The sequence below is a fragment of the Harpia harpyja genome, chromosome 17 (genome assembly GCF_026419915.1).
Source record: "Harpia harpyja isolate bHarHar1 chromosome 17, bHarHar1 primary haplotype, whole genome shotgun sequence".
NCBI classification, from domain to species: domain Eukaryota; kingdom Metazoa; phylum Chordata; class Aves; order Accipitriformes; family Accipitridae; genus Harpia; species Harpia harpyja.
In genome coordinates this window covers 12,224,978-12,242,879 of record NC_068956.1, presented here as the reverse complement: position 1 = coordinate 12,242,879, position 17,902 = coordinate 12,224,978, and the positions used below count along the sequence as shown (strand labels likewise).

The 17,902-nt window shown below is 43.2% G+C and overlaps 1 protein-coding gene across 3 annotated transcripts in view; it reads left to right on the top strand.

Moving 5' to 3' along the window:
* The window catches only part of MTMR2 (myotubularin related protein 2), a 67,000-nt gene that overhangs the window by 19,132 nt on the left and 29,966 nt on the right, over positions 1-17,902 (top strand). The window contains exon 2 of one of the 3 annotated variants that reach the window (XM_052813022.1): positions 2,401-2,506. The exons of 1 other annotated variant lie outside the window; for it this stretch is intronic. In XM_052813022.1, the coding sequence (XP_052668982.1) occupies positions 2,401-2,506 (106 nt within the window). Of the gene's footprint in view, positions 1-2,400; positions 2,507-10,232; positions 10,499-17,902 lie in introns of those variants that run through there. One more of the 3 variants, XM_052813023.1, reaches the window with a different exon arrangement.

The following is a 17,902-nucleotide window of genomic DNA, read 5'->3' as shown; positions in this document are numbered from 1 at the left end:
TGGTGTGCCCCTTGCTTAGTTATTTACACCTGTGCTAAATGACTTCTAAACACAGCAGAGTTGCTGACCTTTAAAATGCATTTAAATACACAAAATTCTGGGCCCTGAAAGGGGAGGGAGCTAGAAGACATGGCTTCTGGAGGCTTACTCCGAGCCTCTGGCTCCCCCGGCTGGAGCTGGCGTGGGAGAAAGCGTGGTGGGGACCCAGGGACAGAAGTCAGGGTTTTTGCCCAGTGATAAAGGCATCTCAGTATTTGCTTGCTCTTTGCTGATAAAAAGTACCATTTCCTTATGGCTTGCTGTGAAGTAAACTGGTGCTGCTTTGTGGAACAATTAAATTCAGTGTGACTTTTTTTTTTTCCTCCCTCCCCCCGCTTTTAAAAATCAAATTAATTAAACAGTTGCAAACATGAGCATGAACACTTGGAAGATGAAGGCTGACCATGCAGAAACCGGGCTGAAAGGAGTTTCAAGGGAACACATCCAGGGGTCTGAGCTCGTTTAAGTAAAGTAATGTAAAAATGTGGTTTAATGCTAAGCCTGATTTAGCATGCCTGCAGGCTGCTGTCGCAGAAGTGCTCTCAGCCTTCCTCATCATCTCCAGATACAGATTCCCTCCCTCTCCGTGTGCTGCATCTGATGATTTATACAGACATATAATGAATCCAATCAGCCCTGTTATCCCACAGAAGACTCTCTTCATATTTATTAATAGTTTACTGCGCCGGCAGATCAGCAAATTGAACCCTGCATCCTGTGATGCTCATCCAGCACAATGGAGATGGCAGTGGTGAGAGGAGGAGGAAGAGAGCGGAAAGCGAGCAGCCTGTTCAGCAGCAGCGGCCACTTTTATATCAATTTTGTTGTAATGTGAAACTGTACACAAATTCAGTGTATGTGTGAGGCCGTTTGATCCATAAGAATGGGAGGCTTTGCAGATTCAGTTCTTGTTATTTTAGTGTAAGATTATTTTCTGCTGGGGACAGAGACTTTGGGGCTGCTGCAGTGTGAGCAGCGTTGTGTGCACAAGTGCCACTGTCCATCTGAACTTACGTGAGTTTACCTGGCAACACAGCAAGAGTTGAGCAAGTTGGAAAGCTGAGTGATCAGCTGTTGAACTGCCTACAGCAAATGCATTCAGTGGAATTGTGCTATTTGATTAGCATACCAGTATAATTTATTTTAAATAATTTTTTCCCAAAGGTTCCATTTCTAACTTTCTACTTTGTAGGATGAAAGAGTTGCCAATAATCTTTAATCCTTGGAGAGAAGGGGCTAACTCCCAGCAAGAGCCCAATTTTGCTGTAGTCCTTCATGTTTTTAACACCGCCTGTGCAATACTTTGCCAAACTCCAAAGAATAGAAATAAAAATGGAACATTTTGGCCTTTTGGTGGCTGTTTACCAGCAGCAAAACAATTTTTAGGCAATTAACAGATCTCCAGGCCCTTTGGAAGCTCAGATACAGCTGTTTCTAGGTTGTCATATGTCTAATTAATACAAATAGTAATGGTAATATTCCTGCTGGTATTCTGCTTCGGCCAAGGCTAGGCTTGCAAGCCTGATAGCTGATCCTTCAGAGTGTCTTTGCAGCCAGGTAAAACCTTTCTGGGGTCAGTAAGAATGTGGAAATTAATTGGCACAGGTAGTGTTCGCTGCTGTACCGTGGCTTCAGGGAGTATCGTTGTACCACAGAGGATCTTTCTTTACAGTCATCTGGGCTTTTAAGAGCATTATTATTGAATGCTAATTTTAAGCAATTATGGTCATAGGAGAGGTCACAGCATAAAGATGCCATAAAATAAGCTTATTTTAATTGCTTACAGCTGTACTAGAAAAACTGTATAGAAAAAGAAAATAACTGTTTTGATTTGCTATTTAGCAATCGCACTTTGTATCACCAGAGAGGTATGCTGAGAGTCTTTTTAATTCCCCTGAGGGTTGTACTTATACCTGAAGGAGGAAAGTTATGTGTGATGGAAAGAGTTTTTATTCTGAGTTTCTTCCATCGTTGTAAAGCTGCGGTTGGAGTTGTGCTGGCATGCGTTCAGGAGTCTGTCTGTTTTCATCCCCTTGCAGCGCACTAATATCTCCCATCTGAAAGCCTGAAATGGAGGCCCTTAGTTTCTGTGATTTAGGATTTGATCAAGTGTGTGATCGTGATAACATTGGCTCAGTCTGAGCTGGAATTTGGTAATGAATTGTGTGTGCTTTGGTAATCCGTGGCAACGGCGAGTAAAACAGGTTCTCTTAAACCACCGCTGAGGGCTGAATAACTGAGAATGGAAAGGGTGGAAATAGTGAAAAATGCCCGATATGACTGTAAGCGAGTGGCCGTACTTGCCGGCTTTTGAGCATTCTTGAGCATGGTTTTGATACACTGTGGTGTTTCTCTTTATAGCGCTTCCACTTCTCACTCGGACCATTCTGCTCACACTAAATCTGCTTCTGCTATATCGTCCGACTCAATCTCCACCTCAGCAGACAACTTCTCTCCAGATTTAAGGGTATGTAAGTTCTGTCTAAGAAATATATATACACATATGTATGTATAGTGGCCTCCTTCAGAGGACATTTCTTGCTCCTGTGAGTTTGGATATGGTAAAATGATGTCAGCTTTCAGGTTAATGCCAAATTTTCTGTAGCCAGTGCATGAAAGGACCCAAAGTCAGACAGGTGAAATTGAAGTTTAATCTCTACCATATTATTTCCTTCTTTATAAAGTTGTTTAATCTTCAAAAAGCTGACTCTGCAACCCACACTTGGAGATGAATTTTCAAAGGAACTCCATTTTCTTTTAAGTGCTTTAAGTAAGTGAAATCCTCAACCTGCCAGTTGTATATCCTTTTTTTTTCTGTTGTCTGTATATATAAGAGATGTTCTCTCTTGAAAACTCCAGCTTGTTTGTAAACACTGAGTCCTTGGAAGTATCTTCTTTCAGAGAAAGATTGCTATCTCCAAGCTGATAAAAATAATCTTCTGTCACAATAAATTGCTCTGACATAAAAAGGTCCAAACAAGGCTCTTTTAAGTGTGTTATTAGATTAGTTAATTATAAATTCAAAGTTCTAGCTCAGGGTCACAGGATTTTTGAAAGCTGTATGTCTCTTATGAAACCAAGGTGTTTGCTGATATACCTTTGCTTTAAAAAAAAGTCCCTGAGTAAAAAACTGTTGGTATTGGTACATTCTAGTAATGACTTTTAGCATTTCTCAGCTGTTCTTGAGCATCTTTGTAAAATCTAAACACAGTAAAATCAAATAAAAACCTCTAAATGCATAACTAATTCCTTTGACAACCATGATAATTTTTTTGTCCCATGTTGTCTCAGTAGTCCATATTAGTAACAGAAAGTCTACCTGTTCATAAGTGGCAAGAACATGAATGTTTCTTTCTAAAGGCAGCTTATTATCCAATATTAAACTAAGATTTGAAAATTAATCAGCAGTTTATGTGTAATCTAATGATAGTTTACACCATTTGCCTATGGATACAATAAGTAATCTTCAGAACACGCCTGGGTAAAGGAAGTTTGTAGTATGTCTGAAGTTTTTCCCCTGTGAAGTTGGGGTGTTCAGTTACTCCAACATAGAGAAAACATAGTTTTTGGGCTGAGGCTAAGTGATTCAAATACTGCTACAGCTGTAAGTGTTTGTATAATATTATTTTAAAAAAATTACACAAACTTATGTTATTTATTTAATTTTTTTACTGAAGTTTGTGTAAGTGGGTTTCTTTTTCCAGTTTTGATGCACAACTTGACTGCCTTTTCACAGTTCTAGTGACACTTGGGGATTACCTTTAGAAGTAGAGAACGAAGCAACGTTTCTTTTCTGGAATCAAGGTTGTCTTTCCTTCCCAGTTCCCCTTTGTCACCTTATCTGTGTGAACTGTAAGCTGTCTGGGCAGGGATTCCAGCGCTCCTGGGCTTGTCTGGTTCCCAATCCAAGAGGGCCTCTGTACCCACTAGCAATCAAAAACAATGTCTGCAGAGGAACGTTCACTTAGCTGCATGATAGATTTTTCAGGCAGAAGCAGCATATGTATTGTTTACTGGAGGCCATTAGAAGCCCTTACTTCCTTGCTGTACCACAGTTCCTGTAATTTGCAGAGTGATTTCTTCACAGCCTGCCCTCCTCCTCTTTTTTTTTATTTCTAAGCAAACTAAAGTTCTGCCATGGTTGCAACAAATGCTGCTCCCCTTTCATTTTAGAATAGTGTTTAAGGAGAGATGGTAAAGCAGAGAATTACTTACTTAGAATAAAGGCACAGCAGGCCAAGTGTGAGCACGTGCCTCTGCTGGCAAAACACTTCTTGTTCTTAACCTGCATCAGTTCTGTGGGGCCTGAATTCAGCATAAGCCTGCGGTACTTCACCTAAAGCTTGTTCTTGCAGAGGTGGTGTGAGTGGCTGCGATGCAGTTGTGTGTAGGCATAAAGCCGGTTCTTGCCTTTACACTTGAGTGACTGCTTGTCAGTGATAAGCAGACCTAGAGAAAATGCATTCCCATGGTTCTACTTGTATTAGGGTACAGGGAGAAAGGGGTAGTTTCTACTAGTACAGGTTGACTTTATCTCTCCTGAAGGAATTAATGCGTTAACCATTTCTTTCTTCATTCCTGAGAGTGTTTGATGCTGGAGAACAAGCCTAGGAGGTGGGATGAAGATCTGTCCTCCACCTGTGGACAGCCTCTTCTGTTGGTATTGCCAGTGCAACTGCAGTCCCACAACCTGTTCTCAAATCAATCGCTGTCGGTGCTAGCGCATTACTGTTTGCTCCCCAGGCTTGCTTTTGGAGCTTAGTGCTAGCTCCTAAATAGAAGATTTATTATGAGTGGTGATCAGCTAACACCGATTTCTTTCAGGTCTTGAGTTGAGGAGAACAGACGTCCTCTCTCTGGGCTTATCATTCTTTGTCCAGTTTTCTCTGAATTAATGTCTCTGCCATGTGACAGTTCTGCAAGTTTTTTTTTTAAGTCAGTTCTGTGAGAGATTTTTCAAGGTCCTGATTGTTCTTACTATTTTCTTTGATCTTTCTGAGATGTGGCCTTGCCTTTGATATTGCAGATGAGGTTATACCATTAACTGATACCGTGGCATGAGCATGTTCTCTGTTCTACCCATTTGCCTGGGCATCTTGTACAGTTTTGACTGGCACAAGAAAGCACAAACTCCCAAGTCTTAACAGGTACTGAGATTTGAGCTAAGCACCTTATTAATTCTGAGGACAAAAAGAAGTCCCACATTGTTCCTGGAAAAATGTAAGAGAATAAGCCCTGAAGTGGGAACTAATGCGTTTTGTGGTAGCTCTGTGGTACAGGAGACAAGTGTCTGGGCTACATGGTGTTCTCACAGGAAGGTGTTGCATCAGTTAGCTTTAAAAGGCTGAAAATAAGCTTTTCAAGATTTTGAAGCGGATCTGCCAATTATGGGATTATGCTCTTGATGTGTATTTAAATTTTTCCTGCTACAATGAATTGCTACATGGATCCATCGTCACTCCTACCTCTACTTGGTCTCTGCCTCTGCGTGTGCATTGACTCAAATTTAGGAATTAAATTTCTGTGATGATGGAAAAACACTTTGTGATAGCTACAATTAGCACTCTCTTTTTCTGTGGGGAATTTTTAGAAGAATAGTAGGCGTCCATTGGGAGGAGGGAACCAGGGGAAGGACCCACATCATTTCTTGCAGTCTGTGCCTGCAGTTTTCTTTTGGAGTGCAATTAACACTCTGTGTGTGTGCGCGCATGTGTGTAATGAGGTAAATGAGACAACCACTGGGGATTCCTACTGAATGCATGTGCAGTATTTTTCCTAAATCTTTCTCCAAAGTATTTAATAATAACCTTTATGAAGGGGTTTTTTAAATGTATATTGAGCATTTCAATATCTGGAACTAAGATTAAATTGCCTTTCCACTAAAATTTATAGAATTTTCACTTCATAAACTAACTCTAAATAACTTATGGCTGCTTCAGTTAGCTTCATAGGGGAAAAACAAGAAGAAAAAAAAAACCCAACAGAAAAACAACAAAGCACTATTAGGTTCTCCCCTCCACCCCCTTCGTGATCTCAAATCTGAAGCTGTTTAGAATTGATTTAGGGAATGCACTTTTTGAGGGAATTTTAGCAAATACACTGCCATATGTTTTAACATAAGTTATAGATCAGGCAAGAACAGAATTGAAGTAGTTGGAAGTGAAAATGAGCTGGAAATACATAGATAATTTGTAATTTGGGATGAGATTTTAAAAACACCTTAGAGCCAACATTGCCAAAGGGATTGAGGTGCATAAATAGCTGTTACAGATCTGGGAACTTGGTGGTTATTAAAGTACAGTGAGATTCTTGCTCCTAAGTCCTATAGGTGGTATTTTCTCTTGTGTTATGGGCAGATATGTCTGTGCATTATAGTGCTTCTCTTAAGTCTTCTTGCTAATGCTCTGGCTTTTATCAGTAGGGACTTTCATTTTGAGTTAGCTGTTGATTTATAGGATAATGCCTGAAATTTACCACGTTCAAAGCTTTGGAGTAGCTCTCATAAAAGGGTTGGATCCTTTCCATCTACAGTTGGGAAGCAGTGGATACGGCCAGCAAGCCTGTTGCCACTTCCCTTAAGAACAGTACCGTTGCCTGAAAATTTGTTAAGGTCCATTGTGTTTGGTTTTGGATTGTATACAGTGAAAGCCTGAACCAAAGGATGGAAACTTTTGTGTTGGCTTTCTTATATTGTTTCTTGCTTCTAGTCCATTCTGTGGACAGAGGAAACCAGTACAGCAGACTCATAACGTCACCTGCTTAGTTGTGCAGCCTTCAGAAAAAGTGGTTCAAATCTTTGTTCTTGGTGTTGCTGTTTGTGACCACTAAACCATTCTCCTCTTTGAGGGCAACAGTAAGATCCACAATTCCTGATACTCCTCTGAGGTCCAGCAAAATATTGTACAAGCATATGTCCCATTGTCCCATCCTCCACGATCGTTGCTCCCTCCAGAATAGTTTTCTCCTTGAATATATGAGGAGTCAGTGGATTTGCAATGGGTTTATATATGAGTTGTAAGAACATTATCATAGTGTGGCCAGGACTCAAAGGTTAGAAAAAGGAAGAAACAGAGTTGCTTGCGTAACCTTGATTTGTTATCCATTATGTGTATGGTTGGAGACTGTAGAAAAGCCCATGTGGTTTATTTTGTAACACACATAACTGATGCATGACAAAAGGTATTTGAAGGGGTCTTCTCCTTCCAAGACAGTAAATGGATGCCATCGCTGTCTCCTTAGGCCTCCTGGATGAAATCTGTTTGAGCAAGTCTGTGTTCAAGCTAGCCAACCACAATTCCTTTGTAATCGATGGAAAGAAATAGGTCGTTTATGATCTGATTTATCTTGGCTTAAGGAAATGCCCATGCTAGGTGAGAACGTCAGGTAGCTGAGCTGGAGAAGTCCTTGCTGCAGGATGTTGTGAACATTATTTGAGGGACAGCAACTGATTTCTCAGAGCAGATCCCAGCTTTAGCTGTGCTCCAGTAAAGGTGCAGTTTTGCCTTATTTGAAAACCTACTGTGTTTCTCCTCTGACTATGAGGAGAGTTCAGGGTAATTTCTCCAGATGTAGACTTCTGTGAAGTAAATCCTGTCCCTCAAGTGATGTTGGATTAACCGAAATGGCAGCCACTGACTTTGCCACCTTTGTGTGACTTCATTCTAGCTTTAGTGCAAAGTGGCTTAGAGTAGTTCTATGTAGAACACGTATATTGTTAGTAGAAAAACATATTGAAGAAAGATGTGATTTTTTTTTTTCCCCCCATCCTTTGCTGTAAATCACTAAAACTAGCCTCAGTGAGCTTTTCCATTGCTATCTCCCTGCCAACGCAGGAAGTGTGTCAGGCTTCGGTTATGTGTAACACATGTTCAACAAGAGCTGGGTTTAGAGAGCGGCATAGCTTTTTAAACTTCAAGCGCTCATTTAAGCAATGTTTTTTAGTTTTGCTTTTAAGGGACTTTTCAGTTAGTGAATGATGCTAGCTTGGAAGCACTAAATCATGAAAAAAGCCTCTGCCTAAGCACCTCCAGGGTAGTTGAGGACTCTGCCCTGCCAGTCAGCTCCATCCCTCACTTAATGATATATGGGCATAAGTATTCCTGTTTCGGACTGGCCTTTGACTCTTTGCATGGGACTGCCTGTAAGAAGACTAGTTCATAGCAAATGCAAAGATGTCTTCTGTGGTGTGAGCTTTCCTTCCCAGTGCACTGGACTGTGACCGCTATTAAATTACAGACCATATTGCACAAGCCACCAGATGGTGAAGATAATTGACCTGTGGTCGCAAAAGACTTGGCTGGATGTGAACTGGTGATACAAGAGTGAAATTAAATAAACAGTTCATCTTTTTACTGTCACTGTGTGAAGACTTGACCATATGTGTTTCTCTGTGTCATCACTTTGGGCTCAGTTATATTCTCACACGGAGGTGCACCTCACGTTTTTGTGGGTGTACAGGAGTAGAAGCTGTGCAGGCAGAAGTAGTCCTTACCTGATCTGCATGTAGTATTTCCACAGGTCCCTTTGCACATAGGGATGAAATCAGGGCCAAATCCAAGAACAGGCGATGCTTTACATTATCAAAGATATCAAGCAGAGAGACTTAAAGAACAACAGTGGAGAGGTAGGAAAATCTTATGGGAAAAAATATTTTAACTATCTCAAAATTCCAATTTTGGCTGTATGAGTTGCGTGTGTGTGTCTGTGGGAAACGGTCTTCCTTTCTTGTTTGGAGCATTAAGCTGTCGATGAACAAAGGAACAAAGGCACAAAGGACTGGTTCTGGAGAATGAATGGTGCTCTTGTCCATACGCATGGTCATTCCAGGACAGCCCTGTGAGTGACTGGAATTTTGCCCCTGCCGTTGCCATGTTTTTCTAGGACTCCAGTTTCCATGACTGTAAAGGCTATATATTTCATGAGAATTACAATTTTTTTCTTTTTAGACTGTCCTAAGAGATGGAAAATCTTGGTCCCCTCCCTGCACCTCTCCCCAGTATGTCCTTTTCTGCACCTCCCCCTTTCCAGGAAACAAAACCACCGAGTAGCCAACTTCTGGGTTGCAAAATATTGATTTCATGCAAATTAGATGGGGGAAAAGCCAGATGCAGTCAGTTTTCTGTCTCCTTTACATGGAAATAATACTCCCTAAGTGCTCATCTAGTTAGAAGAGAGCAAAGACAGCAAGCATTGCTAATTTTTCTTATATAGAGGTACCTGAATGTTTGAATATGAAGTAATGCACAGTGAAAGAAATCTCTGGAAGCGTTTATGATTACCATCTATTAGGAATGGAAAACTGAGGAGAATAAGCAAATGGCCTTCATATGTTCTTCAAAAATATTTTCAGCTCTTCCTAATCGACTGCTGTATTTCTCCTAGCTACAAAGTGCAAGAACTCTCCTTTTGCTGAGTAAAAAAAGAGGTGGCCTCCCCCCTCCCTCCCCCCCCCCATAGTTATAGTTTTATAGATTGAAGCACAAATCAGGCAGGAATGAACAAGCACGGTATTTAAAAGGAGCACGCAGATTTGTGACTGCATGCAGTACCTGCCAAGGTTTGATTTTCTGTAGATGTTTTTGTACTGAATGAAACATCTTCGTTCCCCTCTGTACGATTGTTTACTCATTGTAAATATATAATTAATTGTATCTTGAATCCTTATCTTATATATCACTAAACTCCAAAGTGAAATTCTTTGTAACAGAGACAGTTTTCTGTGACTTATTTTAGTTGGTAGAATTTATAACTCTCTCTTTGGTCAGAGTGTTTTTCTGTTGCTTAAGACTGATGATATGAACTTCACTGAACTAGTTTAATGGTTTCCTTGAAAATTTTAATCTATTTTCCCATATAAATTGTTTGCTAAGCAAAATTCAGTAAAAATAAAGAAAGGATAGAGTCAGGCTAATGTGCTGTCCAAAGGTTTTGAGCAGCCAGTGTAGAACAGAGCCATTGTCGTTTGAGATGTATGTGGAACCCTTGGCACTGAAGAAGGTTCTGTATTAAAAAATGTTGGACTTGTCTGAATAGATAAGATCTGCAACCTTCTGTGCCAGGGAGCGTTGCTGTGTTGAGTCAAAGACGACTTTCTGTCGGAGCCTAATGAGAGAATTGTCTTGAGGCACCAAGCCATACAAACTTGAAGAGACAAGCCAGCCGTGGTTGAATGAGTGGCCCTCAACAATGTGTTCCTTTGAGCTTCTAAGCCTTGCCTTGTAGTTGTGCAGCAAGGGCCCAGGAGACTCACCAGCCCAGAGAGGCTGTTGTTCATCACTGGATGCTTGGGTCTGAGTGGAGAAGTACATCGTGGAAAAAAAGCAGAAAACCCCAGGGAAACACTGCATGGTGGCTACTTCCTCCTGCAGAGGAGTCCCTTTATATTACTCTGGTGACTGTACTATTTTTTTTTTTAAATACACTAATCTTCAGCTTCTTTTTAAAGATTTTCAAGACAGTGGTAAGTAAGCAAGTGATTTCTCAAGCCTTTTTATACTTTCTCAAAATATATATGGTAGGTAGAGATCACAGTTCGTGATCTGTTTTTTTAATTGTGTCAGGAAAGCATAGTTAAAAGACAGTTGCAGTATACATTGTATGTGATTATTGTCTTTGGAGTAGTGTAATAGGTGGTCTGTTGTCAGAACATTTTATTGATAACTGAAATGCCTCTTCTGTTGTTTTTTAACCAAGCTAGGAAGGCTTCTTTGGCTGAGTGCTCTCTTAGGAGCTGAATGGGCTTGATGTGGTCTTTGGACGGTATATTTGATTCTCTGTGTACTATTCTGAAATGATCCATGTGTCCGTGGTGTTTTGTCTTTTCCTCTTTGAACTTCTAATATCCCAAAAGAATAAGACACAAAGCATTTCCCTGTAATTAATATCATGCTGGTCTGAATGTCTCTAACATAGTTTTTCAACCCATCTGGTCATAATCCTCAGAAAAGTCCCCGTGCCTCAGTCATGCAGAGATACTGCTGTTCTTTCCCGTAGTCATTCTGCTGTGCTATTCTTAATGATTCAAAAATAATCAACAAAGTCCATTTACTTGCTCAATTTATGTTTTATTGCATTTCCAGTAGGATACATAGCGCATGAATCTTCTGAAAGTACACTTGAAATAGCCATAAATGGCAGCTGAAAATCTCTCCAAAGTAGTACGGTATTTGCAGTCTACAGGAGGACCTGGCAAGTAAGCATGACTACTGTTTTGTGGTCCTTCTGATTGAGCATTGAGAAGACAGAAGCATCTTAGCAGCAAAAGGCTAGAAAAAATGTGCCCTTTTTTCTGTTGTAAGAAATGTTTCATTTAGAGAAGAAACCAATGCACCTATGAAAAATTATCCTAAATAAGCATACGGATCTTGATTCTGCACATATTTGTGTCAGTTCTGCAGCTTCTGTCAATGTCAGCTGGACAGAATTAGACCTCCGTGTTTTTCTTCTGAGGTGAATGGAAAGAGCATCTGTATCTGTTTTGTTTCAGAGGCTTTTACACCATCAGTGGGGTAATGATAAGTCTTGAGGCACCTGCCATAGTGGCACTGTCCTTTGTCGATTGACTTTTACGGCGACAGCCATGAAAGAGGAAAGGGATAGAGTGGGAGGGCAATTCAGGGGAAGGAATAGGCGAACATGGTCCGAGACCACCAAAAGGCATTTGAAAGGAGAAAAACATTGGTTATGTAAATGTATGTGTTTCGCTTTTGATTTACAAAGAAAACAAATTAAAAAAAAAAAAATCAAGTATGTAAAAATAATCCTATGGCTAAGCCTTTGCAGAAGGGCTGACTTCCTCATGTGGTTCTCTGAGACAGCAGAAGGGAGCCAGCTGTGACCCAAAACCTGTCCCTGGTAACTCAGCTAGTAAGACCTATCCTACAAGCTTTGGAGTTTTAATGAAGTTCGTGCAATTTTGGGATCTGGCCTGGCTCCTCTCCTGCTGCCTCTCTGCCCAGAGTAAATTTGGACCTCTCTGCAAAGTACAGAGTGACTACTCAGTTGTATCGGGATGTCCAGGCGATTGGGCACTGCTGCACTGGCTGCAGTGAAGCCCCAGAGATGGGATTCGCCCTACCAGATCTGCACTGGAGTTACTTACCCTAGTTCTCAGCCTTCGGTGAGAAGAAAGGCACTCATCCTAAAGGTGAATCTCCTAGGTCTCCTGCTTTCCGCTGGGTGAACAGAGCACCTAGGGTGACTAGCTCAGATGTAGATCTCCAGTTTTAGATGAAATGGATATTCCTGCAGTTTACTGACTACCCTGCCTGCAGAGTGGCAAGAGTGCTGATTCAGGAGGCCATTTAATCATGTGCCAGTCCTTGAGAGAAAGACATTTAAAAAAAAAGGGGAGGGGAGGAAAGTTTAGATATGTTAACTACAAGCAGAATCTTCCCAGGTAGTCTATTACAATGTGAAGTATCAGACAAATATTTTCCTGTAGGAGATAAAACCTTTCACTTGGCTGTTGAGTTTCAAATCCATATTTCACTCATAATTTGAAAAGCTATATGTTTTAAAGTCTACTAATTCTAGGTGTATATTCTTGCACACATACATGTACAACACGCACATTCTTGTCCCCACCGTGTATATCCCACCTGTTACTGATGACCAGTGCATGCTCATGAGGTAGATGTGCCAAACCTGTGAGTTTAGGGGCTGCAGATGCAAAGCGATTTTGTGTGTGAGTATAATGTTTGTCTGTACAGAGAGGTTATATATGTTTATGTCAAGGGACCAGTTAAGAGACCAGCTTCCTGCTGGAGGAAACACAGAATAGGACTGTGTGTAGCTGGAACAAAAGCAGCTCCAAGCCTGGAGAGCTCGTCTTTTGAATAGACGGGGCAGATGTGGTTTTGAGGAAAGGAATAATGCAGGAGCAAGGTGATCATGGTGTCAGGTCAGACATGTCGCACCAGCGCTGTGGCTTTATGCATAACAAATCTGTTCAAAATGTACAAAATTATTTGGAGTATGTAGGAGGTTACCAAGGAGAGATTAACTCTGGGGGGGGAATCACAAAAAGGGTACATTTTAATTTTGTCTAAACCAAAAAAGATTCTTTTTGTTCATTCTGATTGTGACTCAGGATAGAAGAATCTATGCAGACTTGGGAAGATTGTTACACAGCAATCCGGTAACACAAACCTGTAGTCTCCTCTTAAGTTGCATGAAACCAAAAAAACCCTGACCTTTGTGGGTTTCGGGACTCAAATATCCAGGAGAAAGAGTAGAAGAGAGTAACTGGAAAATGGCTGGGAGGAACCTCAGGTGCTCTCTTCATGCGTCTTTGTTACCTGGAGACTTGTGCTGCAGATGTCAGTGTCCAGGGACAAAGTTACTGTCCCCAGTCAGTCCAGCTGCTCTCCCTCCCTTGCCCTGGGTTTACACCCCTTGAGTTGCTCGTGTAGTCATGCCCCAAGCCAGTCCCGGCAAAATGATCCAGGAAAAACAACAATTAAAAAAGCTATTAAGCTAACCCAGGCATCTTGACTGAGCTAGATACGGGAGCAATTGCAATGCTGGCAGATTGGGTAGGAGGCGGCAATGCTGGCTCGGCCTCAGCCAGCGCAGGACGTGTGTTGTCATCCTGGCTGTGCAGCTCCGCTGGTAGGCAAACGCTTCTCAGGCAATACAGGAGGAAAACATATAAGTTGTTTTGTTCACAGGCAAAAGCAAACGCTGGATATAGAGTTTCATGCACCCTCTCAGGTCCTTCTGGAGCAGTGCTCAGCGATGCGCAGACTTCTGAGACCCCGCACTTAGAGTTAGGGTGCAACGTATCTCTGTACCGCCCTGAGCTTGCTGCCAGTGATGAGCTGCATGCATGAGTCGTGCAGGGACATCAGTCGGGAGAGGGATTTTTGGAGCAGCATGCTGGCTGCTGTGTTGGGAGGCAGTGTGAACACAATGTTGGAGAGGCTTGGCCGAACTGCGGCATCCTGAATCGCAGTATGAGGAGGTAAGGGATGAGGCAGGGAGCAGTCTTACCTTTTTAGCAGGATCTAAACCTCTTTCCCTGACCCCAGACTTGCAAGGAAAGGAGGTGATCGCTTTGTTGCTGGGATCTGGAGGTTGTGTCAACAGTACAGCATTGGGGTTCTCCTGCCTCAGGTGCTATAGGTGGGAGGGTGTGAGAGAGCTCTGCACCTTCAGCCACGCGTAAGTGGGCTGCAGCTAACACAAGGTGGGATCCTGGAGTAAGAGAAGCAGTTGTTAAATGTAGCAAGTGTGGGTTTGTTCTGCCAAGTTGCTGCTTGAGCAGAGAACAAAGGTAGGTGGTGGCATGAAGTCCTCACACCCTCTCTGAGCTGAGGCAGGACTTGTGTTTAGGTGCTAAGGTACGCTCCCATGCTCAGCATCCCAGAGAGCTGTTTTATCTAGAGGGAGAGCTGCTGATGGGTGGAATGGGTAGATGATGTTACTTGGTAAAAGAAGACAGAAATAAAGGTTATTCTGGTCTTTAACTAAACTCTTCATTCCCCCGGAGATTCAGTTACCAAGCATAACATTTATGTGGGGAAAAGATAACGAAGATCTTGTCTGGCTTAGAGGCAAGGCAAAGTAGTCTACTGATTTTTGGTGGTTGTATCTGTTTCTTGCAGAAACCACCTTCATAGAATCATAGAACGGTTTGGGTTGGAAGGGACCTTTAAAGATCATCCAGTTCCAATCCCCCTGCCATGGGCAGGGACACCTTCCACTAGACCAGGTTGCTCAAAGCCCCATCCAACGTGGCCTTGAACACTTCCAGGGATGGGGCATCCACAACCTCTCTGGGCAACCTGTTCCAGTGCCTCACCACCCTCACAGTGAAGAACTTCCTCCTTACATCTAATCTAAATCTACCCTCTTTCAGTTTAAAGCCATTACCCCTTGTCCTATCACTACATGGCCTTGTAAAAGGTCCCTCTCTGGCCTTCTTTTAGGCACCCTTTAGGTGCTGGCAGGCTGCTGTAAGGTCTCCCTAGAGCCTTCTCTTCTCCAGGCTGAACAACCCCAACTGTCTCAGCCTGTGTTCACAGGAGAGGTGCTCCAGCCCCCCATCATCTTCGTGGCCCTCCTCTGGACTTGCTCCAACAGGTCCATGTCCTTCTTATGTTGGAGGCCCCAGAGCTGAACACAGTACTCTGCATGGGGTCTCATGAGAGCAGAGGGGGAGAATCACCTCCCTCCACCTGCTCGCCACGCTTCTTTTGATGCAGCCCGGGATACGGTTGGCTTTCTGGGCTGCAAGCATACATTGCTGGGTCATATCGAGTTTCTCATCAGCCAACAACCCCCAGTCCTTCTCTGCAGGGCTGCTCTCAATCCACTCATCGCCCAGCCTGTATTTGTGCTTGGGATTGCCCCGACCCATGTGCAGGACCTTGCACTTGGCCTTGTTGAACGTCATGAGGTTCTCATGGGCCCACCTCTCAAGCCTGTCAACGTCCCTCTGGATGGCATCCCTTCCCTCCAGTGTGTTGACCACACCACACAGCTTGGTGTCATCGCCAGACTTGCTGAGGATGCAGTCGATCCCACTGTCCATGTCTCTGACAAAGATGTTAAGCAGTGTCGGTCCCACTACCGACCCCTGAGGAACGCCACTCATCACGGGTCTCCACTCAGACACTGAGCTGTTGACCCCAACTCTTTGAGTGTGACCATCCAGCCAATTCCTCATCCACTGAGTGGTCCATCCATCAAATCCATGTCTCTCCAATTTAGAGACAAGGATGTTGTGTGGGACAGTGACAAATGCTTTGCACAAGTCCAGGTCTTAGTGATGGTTGTGACGGATACGGACAGTGTGTGGCTCTACTTCAAGGTGGTCCTATTCCTAAGTAACGCTGATTCTGCCCAGCTCTGGCTGTGACCTTCATTGCAGATCTTTAAGCACTCTTTGTTTTTGTTCCCAGCAAACAATTTAAAAACCTGAGGCACGCAGGGGCAGAACATTTCATTTACAGATGTATATGGTACCTGCCTCAATAGTGTTAATGCATCTGTAGCCAGCTGTCACTCTCCTGCACCTGGGTTGCCGCAGTCATGTCCCTGGCTCCCCTACCTGCTTCCTTGCCTCACTGGAGCTCGCTCTTTGATTTTGCAAGATTTGCAGAGTGCTAAATCTGGGCCCAGCAGTGTTATTTTTAGAGTCTTGAAAATAGGGTAATAGACAAAAAAAGATTTTTCTCACAGTTTAATGAACCTTTTTTGGATTTTGGGAGGGAAGGGGAGGATGGCAGTAAGATGGAAGGGCTTTTCATGTCATCTTCTTAGTCATATAAGGGCAGAGGGTCCATCTATGGTGTTAGCGTCCTCCCAGAGCTCCATGTGCATTGTCCCATCCCATTCTTCCCCCTTGATCTGTTTCCAGAAGTCCTCTTTTCTTATCCACCCACTTTTCCTCCCTCCTGCCACCCCCTGTCCTTTAGTGCTGCCCCAGATGTCTTCTCCTGTGCCTGCTGCCTGCATTGTCAGCTGCACACAGATTGCATTTCCCCAAATCAATTTTAAGGAGCTGTTGATGGAGGTGGATTTCAGGAAAACGCCTACTGTTCATTTCTCGGTTTCTGCCAGGGCGGGTTTCAAGTGTTCACGTTCCAGCCAGGAGGCTTATTCAAGGTCTGGAGCTGGGCAGATGCTGCAAAGACCAGCACACCAGAGAAGTGTTTGTCCTGGGCTTTCTGACCATGTCTGTCTCAGCCTCTTGGGAAAGATAACTGTTATCCATGGGTGATGCGCTTGCGTCGACTTTGAAATTACCATGTAGGCAGCTGGTGCTGTGTTACCTGAGGTAGGTCATTTGGCTATGGTCAGTTAAGGGATGGTGAAAATGAGTTTAGTCCTCAAATGTGTACAAAAAAAGAAAAAGAAATAATAATTAAAAAAAAAAGCAGGGGGGAAGGCAAGGGGGCAGAAGCTGTCAACTGTGAAGTGCTGTGCTTCCAGGAGGCCATCTGTCCACTGCCCTATGTTGAAATGAGCGCAGGTTTGGATTGCTAACCCTTCCCTCTGACCCTGGGGACTCCACATTTCAGAGAGTGTGAGTGAGCAGATGGATTGTATTAGACTTAGAAGAGCCAATTTTTAAACTGAAAAAGCTTTCAACCTTTTCTTTACAGAATGGTGTTGACATGGAGGTCTTTGTCTTTCGGAAGCTTGCCTCTTCCCTCCTCTCCCCCACCTGCAGTACAGTGTTTAAAACCCACCTGAACACTGCCCACCTAGTGATAGTGGCAGCTGTTTGTCATACCAAATGCTTTCTATGTATCTTACCTCATTATTTGTTTTGGCTTAAGATATAGCCCAGTCCTGCAAATGTTTACTGCTGGACGTGCTCCCGCTGACATCTGCAGGAGAGCAGCAAGTCCAGCTGTTGACCGAAGTGATCCTAGTAGCAGCTGCTGCCCGTTTGGGGTATGGACCTTCTCAAACAAGTTGTGAGCGTGTCCTGAACACAGAGTGTATTTTTACTAACGTCCTCCCAAGATAAAAGGCCACAAAGATGACCACCACTTAGGGACTAATTAGCCAGAAGCCTCCATCTCATTTGGCATAATCCAGATGTTGCCCTGCTGATTTCAAGGCTGTTAAGTGCAAAAATCGACACACAGGAGTTGAGAGTGGGTCTATATCACAGGCTTTTGGGAGGCCGTCAGTCAGGGCTTTGATGGGATGTGTGATCTTTGGCCAACACAGCTGTGCTGGCAAGAAGTCGCCAGCATAGACTTCTGCTAGTTATACCAGCAAAACCTTGGTTTTACTGGTATTGCTGACATGGCAGAGGAGAAGCTTTCCTTCAAGTTCAGTGCTCCCAGTGCGAGCTCTGTCAATGGTGACCTCCCTCTACCCCTCCTGTAGACCCCAGTCTGGC